General features: G+C 46.7%; 1 protein-coding gene across 3 annotated transcripts; it reads right to left on the bottom strand.

The window, feature by feature from the left end:
• Positions 1–215: 215 nt before the first annotated feature.
• On the bottom strand, positions 216–6277 carry DEFB121 (defensin beta 121). Of its 3 annotated transcripts, none has more exons than XM_024559246.3 (2): positions 1599–1656; positions 216–629 (listed from the first exon to the last, which is right to left on the bottom strand). In XM_024559246.3, the coding sequence occupies exons 1-2, from the start codon at positions 1654–1656 to the stop codon at positions 472–474; spliced, it is 216 nt and encodes a 71-aa protein (XP_024415014.1). In that variant the 3' UTR covers positions 216–471. The 3 variants fall into 3 exon arrangements, 1 of the variants encoding a protein (XP_024415014.1); XR_006655348.2 differs by lacking the exon at positions 1599–1656 and adding an exon at positions 5954–6277 and having other exon boundaries at positions 499–629; XR_006655349.2 differs by lacking the exon at positions 1599–1656 and adding an exon at positions 5838–5961 and having other exon boundaries at positions 528–629.
• Positions 6278–7346: the final 1069 nt, after the last annotated feature.

Genomic DNA, 7346 nt, shown 5'->3' with positions numbered 1-7346 from the left:
ACCACTAGCCACAATTAGCTATGTAAATTTAAATATAAGTTAAATTAAATAAAAATTCAGTTTGCAGTCATACTAGCCACATGTCAAGTGCTCATTAGCCACACGTGGCTAGCAGGTACTATACAGGACAACACGGATGTGGAACACTTCCCTCATTGCAGCAAGTTCTGTTGTACTGGACTAGAAAACAAGAATCAAATGGATAGAATGAACTTTTTTTATTTCTATCATCTGGGACCAGCTGCAGGGGGCCTGCAGGCTAGGAGCTATGGGAAAGACTGAGATTATTACCTCCCACTGATCCGTCCTGTTCTCCTTAGTGCCCCCATACACCCTTCTTCCTTCTTATGTATTTATTGTGTCTGGATCTGCCAGACAGAAACAAGGTACAGCCGAGAATGATTTAATAGAACCGCGGGACCCAGAGATGTTAGACTCAAGGTTGCACGAGAGCCGTCAGACTGCAGAAGGTTATCTCTGGCTTCCAGTCGAGTTTGAGGGTTTAGTGTTGACAGGCACATGCTTCGGATCCACACAGCACTTAGCCTCAGCATTGCATAATATGTAGAATACCTCGCTCTCTTTACATATGACTCTGCATGTTCCCAGTTTACTCCAACACTTCTTCCCTGAAATTAAAAGGAAAGGAGGGGACAAGCTTAGTCTTGAAATAAAGCAGAGGGCTGGGGAATCGGAAGGCCAAAGTAGAGAAGTCGTAGGGGAAATAAGGAGACGTGTGAGACCTCACGAGGTGTCCTCCAGGTTTAGGAGAGACTATAGGTCACTATCCTTTCTTTTCCCACTTGTGTCCCCAGTCACAACCTTGAAGTCCTCCCAATTCAGAGTCCTGGAACCTACTAGGCAGCTTCTCCTGGCCAGGCTCCCTTGGATGAGGCAAGAGATGCCCCACTCTCTCTAGGGTTTCATCTCTCCCAGATTATAATGTGCCCAGTGTCAACTAGTTACCTTTTCCCTTTGTCCTCAGTACCCTTTCTGACCATGTCAATGAAAAAGGACAGGAATCTGAAATACACCCATCTGAACATTGGCCAGTCTTCTAGGGTATGTCTAAAACTCCCAAGAATGTCACACTTGCTTCTCCATAGCATCCTGGGGCTTTTTGCTGGTTTCAACAGCCAAGATAATTAGGAACAGTTGTTCTGGGAAGCCTACTACTTAAAGGAGCCCGGATAAACTGAGGCTGCATGAAAAGAGTGGAATCAGAATCCTCCAATAATCAGAAATTCAGGAACCATTTTCACAGAGACAATGAGAGATCAAAATTTAAATCCCCCAAGGAATGTTTTGGAAAAACTCCCATTGTCTCTGTACTCCATGCCCAAGTCTCTCTCCTCCTTGTACCCTGTCCCCAAGGTCATGTTCAACTTTTGCTAAGCCAACCAGAGAGAGTAGTTCAGGGTGGTCAAGTAAACAGCACTAGAAAGATTGGGACCAGAACTCAAACTTCCTCTTGGCTAGAGAGGTCATCCAAAGGTCTCTGGGAGCCCACCCCAGCCCGAGGTGTGAGAGCCCCCAGCACTCCCTGAAAAGGCATTAGTTTCCCTGGCCAACTGCCCATTGGGAGAGGTCCTGGTTACCTTTGGCGACCTGCACCAGTGGCAGGATAACAGTCAAAACCAGAAGAATGAGCTTCATGAATGATGGGAGAAGCTAGGAGGCTTCTGGTCTGGCAAGTTAGGAAAGGGTCTCCATTCCCAGCAGTGCAGACTGGTATTTATTGTCCCAAGGATCATGGTAGAGCCATGATCAGTGAACCAGAAAGGGAACAGTCATTTAAGATTAGATGGGCAGGGGCGTAAGCAACCACACTGCTTGAATGGCTGGTATCCAGACACCTCACCCTCTTCTGCACTTCCAGGGGAGGCTGAGAGCAGGGGAAGAGAAGTGATCCAAAAGAAGACACAGCCTTGTCTTTGAAGAGTTTTATAATACAATTGGAGAGCCAAGGAGGGGAGAAATGTGTTTATTATTAATTCATATCTGGTAGATAAGGAGGGGGAAAGAGAGAGAGACAGGAAGAGAGAGATGATACTTCTGTGTTCCTTGGGTTCTTTCTAGCAGTAAGGATATCTTAAGACCTCCCAAATGTTGGTGGTTCATTCTAAGAATACTAAAGGGCAGAAGCAGAGGGAAATACCCTGAGAGCTCCATAGCCATCACCACTGGAAACTGATTTCAGCATTTGTGGAGTCAGATGCGCAGGGAGGCCATTCGCTTTTCACGGCGCATGCTTATTAAAAACAGGTAGCATCCTCCTAGATGGCAAAGGAAAAGCCTTTTACTGCTATTGTGGCATTTCTCATAATGGATGGTGGACTGCATTATTGACTTCAGTTCTTCACCCTGCTGGATTCCACACTGAGGCCACTGTCTCATCCTAGGAGGAATGTCCTTCACTATCCCTTCGATTTTGTCGGGGCTGTGTGACTTCCTTTAGCCCGTGATATATGGGCGGAAGTGACAGAAGTGACCGCATGCCAGTTCTGAGCCCAGGTTTTAAGAGGTGATGACTGTTTTCACTTGCCCATTTGTGCCTCTGCCACCACCAGGAAAAGAACAGGCCCCAGGGGTCCAAAGACAAGGAGAGACACGTGGAGCAGAGCCATCCCAGACGACCTGCAGGTCTGCAATGAGAAGCAGACTTGCCCCGACACCCCAGCCTCAAACAGGGCAATCCAGCTAGACGCTGGTGTACCTGCGGGCACAGGAGCCACAGTAAAGCATTGCTATTTCAAGCCACTGAGTTTTGGAGTGGACTGTTACCCTGCGGTGGCATAAAGCCAGCAGGTGGGTCAGAAAAGAGCCAAACGCTTCTTTAGCACAACAATGGCAAGGTCTGTTATTCCAAAATGGGCCAAAACAAAGGCTTACTAACAGGAGGGATACCTTATTTCCGATATAGAAGATTATTGTCTCCAAGAAAAATAATGCTTTATACCAAGGGTCCTCCGACTTTCTCTGTAAATACCCAGATATTCAATATTTTAGGGTCTGGGCCATTCAGTCTCTGTCACAGCAGCTCAGGGCTGCATCTGCAGCATGAAAGCGCCATAGACAGCACATGACACGTGACATGGCTGTGTGTTCCAATCAAACTTTTATAGACACTGAAATTCGAATTTCACATAATTTTCACATGTCACTAAATAGTTTTCTTTTGGGTTTCTTTTCAACTATTTAAAAATGCAAAAAAATGTTCTTAGCTCCTGGGCCACACAAAATCAGGTGGCAAGCATCAGAAAGCTGAACAGCGCTCATGGCATCCGGAACAAGGGGACAGAGAAACGTTCGGTGCTGCTGGTGGGGTACAGATCAGAGGCAGAATGACTGGGGAGCTCTCACGAAGGCTCAGTGTTCCTCACTCGCGTGGACCCTTGTAAGTGCTGGGAATTCTAGAATGTTCTAGGTAAGGAGAGGAAGCCACGTTTCAATCAGGAAGCAATAGTAAGAGAGCATTTCCGGTAAATTGTCTTGAGAGATCCCAGCAATCTATTGTCATTCCTTAGCTCATTTTAAATAAATATTCACTTTGGGACTGTTGGAACTTTTGGGATGATGAAAACGTCCTGTACACAGATGTCAAAACTCATCAAAATGTACACCTTAAAATCAGTGCATCTTATTTTATGTGAATTATATCTCAGTAAGTCGACTTCCTGAAACACTAGTGCTGATTTAAAAAAAAATAAGCAACCGAATGAGGTATAAAACATAAAACAAATTATATGAAATAGAAGCACATGTTAAAAGGTACAAACTAAAACATTGGAAAAGTTGTCTGTGCAGGAGTTGGGAGTTGATTGTAGGGATAAAACTCAAGAAATCAGTAAAATAAAACGAGAGAAAGGCTTTGCATCAGACCAGTGGAGACAAATTTGCCATAAATCATTAACTCAACCCTCGGCTACAGAAGACTAAAGAGAAAACGAAGTGTTCTATCGCCAGGGGCTCACTTCTCAGGACTGCCAGCGGGGAAGCCAGCCCTCTGGACTGGAACTCATTCCTCTCCTTCCAGAAAGGGCTGCGGAAAACAAACCTGATGTGCACTTGAGTTCACACAGCCCAGAGCAAGACCAGAGGGCATACTGCATTCACTCTTGAGGAAGGAGATCATTCTAATTAGGAAAGCAGGGTACTGGGCTGAAGGTGTTGAAAGGCTGGAGAGAAAGAAGGGAGCAACTCACAGGGGCATGTGGCTTGCAGAAGCCTTAGTCTGGAAGGGACTCCTTTGCACGGCCAAGGAACCCTCAGCAGCCCGAGATTCTCCTGCATGAACTCCTACTCGGAGATCTACTTCGCCTCCAGTACAGAACTCCATCATAGCTCTCTGCCTGCTTCTTCTTGTGGATGCTAATTACCAGGATAAAGTGGCCTAATGAAAGGAGGGCCTGATTCCATTATGTGCAGTATTTTGCAGAATCAACGATGGTTTTAAATAGTAGAGGAAACTCCTTCCCATCTGGCACAAGGTACCACTGCAAGACACAATTCCTTGCTTGCTCTATAAGCTAAAACAGGCTTCCCCCACGCCTGAGCTATATTTATCTGCATCTTTGGGGTGTCTGAAGATTTGGCATCTCCTCCTCAATTGTACTTCTACTGATAGTCAACTGTTTTGCCACGGCTGTCCTTCAAAGCTCTCAAAGAAAATAATAGAATGGGCTAAAAAGAATCTGATTCATTAGCTAACAGAGGTAAACCTTTGTAAAAAGACAGAAGACTTTGGAATGGTCTACCTCACTGATACCTGCGAACTTGAGCTTTTGTTGTTGTTGCCACACACGAGCTATGAACTGGGTGAGGGGGTGAGCACCTGTCATTCAGAACAGAAAAAGAGCACAGGAAGTTATGGAAGCAGAGCCAGAAGAATAAGAAAGGAGTAGAGAATTGAGGAGGGAAGGTGTGCTTTTCAGCAAGATTGCAGAACTGGAAAGGAAGAGTCTGCAAGTAGCCCATTAGGAGAATAATCTGAGGATGTGGAAATGTTGGAGACATTTGGCAGAAAGGATTCGCAGCGATGAGGGGACTTTGTTTGTGAAGTGTCCAGGAGCCGAGGGCCCCGAAACTGACGGTGTGCTCAGTAACCTGGCCCTGAGGCCAGTCAAACACGCTCAACCCCTTTAAACAGGCTCCTGAAGTGCTGTGGCCCTTTGCGGAACACCGTTTACCTCTCCCTGAGCCTGAAGTGGGGACCACTACCGTCTCTGGCCTAGTGGCGGATAGGATGGTTCCCTATATTCAGACAGCTCCCAGTCTGTTCCCTGCCTGGCCATCGCTCTTGCTTTGACCCAGCGTTAACCATAAGCCTCCCTGGTTGAAGGATGCCTCACCTAGAAAACAAGCCTTCTTATGCTTCCGGTGGATTTAACCCATCTTGGCCAGCACCTTCCACGCCCTTCTTAGGGTTCTGCCACCCACTGCTTCCAGCATGGCAGCAGAGGAAAGGAAACACATCCACCTGTCACTTCTCTGTCGTCTTTGGGAGTGGGGAACATTGGAGGGTGTTGGGGAAAGGGGCGAAACTACTGGCCCAAATAAGCTTGGAATTTTGGGGGCTTTCTGTTACATTCCCACTCTCTGGCTCCTGGTGCTACATGCAGTTAGCAATGGCGATGAGTGCGCTGAGGCTTTTTCTTCAAGTTATTTGAAATAACTTCTAACCGTCTACCACCAAATCACATAAGCTTTGAAGCTAAACAAATTTGGATTAAAATCATGTTTGGATCAAAACCACTTATAAACCAAGTGACTGTGAACTAGTCAATGTCTCTGGACCTCAGTTTTTTCTTCTGTAATATGGACACAATACCACTAACCTCAGAGATTTGCTGTGAAGATTCAAGGGGGCAGTGCTTGTAAAGCACACAGACCAGAGCCTGCCGAAGTGGAGGCCCCGATGACTGGCAGCTCCTGTTATTACTATGAATCTCACCTTCTTTGACTCTTGGAGCACTTGACTGTTGACTTCTTTCCTCCCCGAAGCTCTCCTGACTGTCCTTCCGTGCCAATGCAGGCGATACTCAATAAAAGAGACAAGGACTGTCAGTGACTTAGAGACTCCTCTGCTCACTGTGTGTCTTCAGGTCAAAGTTGGAAATTTCAAAACTTTGAGTCTCCAGTCTGAGACCCAGAGTGCTCCCCCCGAATCCAAGCTCAAGGACAGACCTCTCTCCTCTGTGTCTGGAGTGCCCACAGTGTAACTCCACTTGAGCTCTGGTGAGAGCTGATAAAGAAGGTTCCTCACTTTTTATCAGCTTATCCCTGCTCCTAGCTGTCCTTGTGCCTCCCCAGGATGTCCTCACAGGCTTCTTATTTTACAGTAGTCTGAACTTCCCAGAAGCTGTTTTTTCCCTGAGTCCTTCTTTTCATGTGTCTACTTTCCCAGGAACCAGCCACTGCTCGGTCTGTGTCGGTCATGTTCTCATCCTTCTCGAATGCCCTTCTCTAACCTCCCCCTCCACTTCCAAAACCACCCAGGCCATTTTAAGTTTCCTGTGGACTGAAGATTAAGGTGCCAGGGAGGTGGTAGCAGAAGAACTGTCTACAAGGGTTTCAGTCCTTAAAACGCTTACAGCTTCCACCCTGGCTGGTGTGGCTCAGTGGAGTGAGCACCAGCCTGTGAACCAAAGGGTTGCCAGTTCAATTCCCAGTTAGGGCATGTACGTGGGTTGAGGACAAGGTCCCCAGTAGGGGGCGCACGAGAGGCAACCACACATATGTTTCTCTCACTTTCTCCCTCTCATCCCTTCTGTCTATAAATAAATCATCTTTAAAAAAAACTTTGAAAAAACACTTATAACTTCCCTAGAAAAATAAAAAGTAGGCATTTTTAAATAAACTTAATATCCTTCTAAAAACACTCAAGAAGTGTTGGCTAAATAAATTGAATCTTGATTAAGTACCTCCTAAGTGCAGGTGCTCTGTCGAGCCCCAGAAATAGAGAGGATGGTGGGTACAGTCCCCTAACAGTCCGCTATACTAGGACAACCAAGTCGTGCTCCAGCAGCAAAGGATCTCCGTGGGTTATAAGAACAAAGGTTTACTCTTCACGCGTGCTGCGTGTTCACCGCAGGCTGGCTGGAGACACCGCTCCCTAGCTTCTCATTCTGGAGCTCAGACTGACTCAGCAGCCACTCAGCTGTCACTCATCACCATGGGAGAGGAAAGGAGAGCCCTGGAGGGTCTTGAACTGGCCATTATATAAGCCCTGACCTTGGAAGTAGCGTGTAGCTCAGAACTCACTGGCTCCAACAGTGACATGGCCTCATTCTCCCACAAGAGGGCCAGGAAGTGCAATCCTGCCACAGGTCCAGAAAGCAGAAAGC

This window comes from Desmodus rotundus, chromosome 6, assembly GCF_022682495.2.
Source record: "Desmodus rotundus isolate HL8 chromosome 6, HLdesRot8A.1, whole genome shotgun sequence".
Taxonomy (NCBI): domain Eukaryota; kingdom Metazoa; phylum Chordata; class Mammalia; order Chiroptera; family Phyllostomidae; genus Desmodus; species Desmodus rotundus.
Note: the sequence above shows the minus strand (reverse complement) of the source record. Positions and strands in the feature narration are given on the sequence as shown.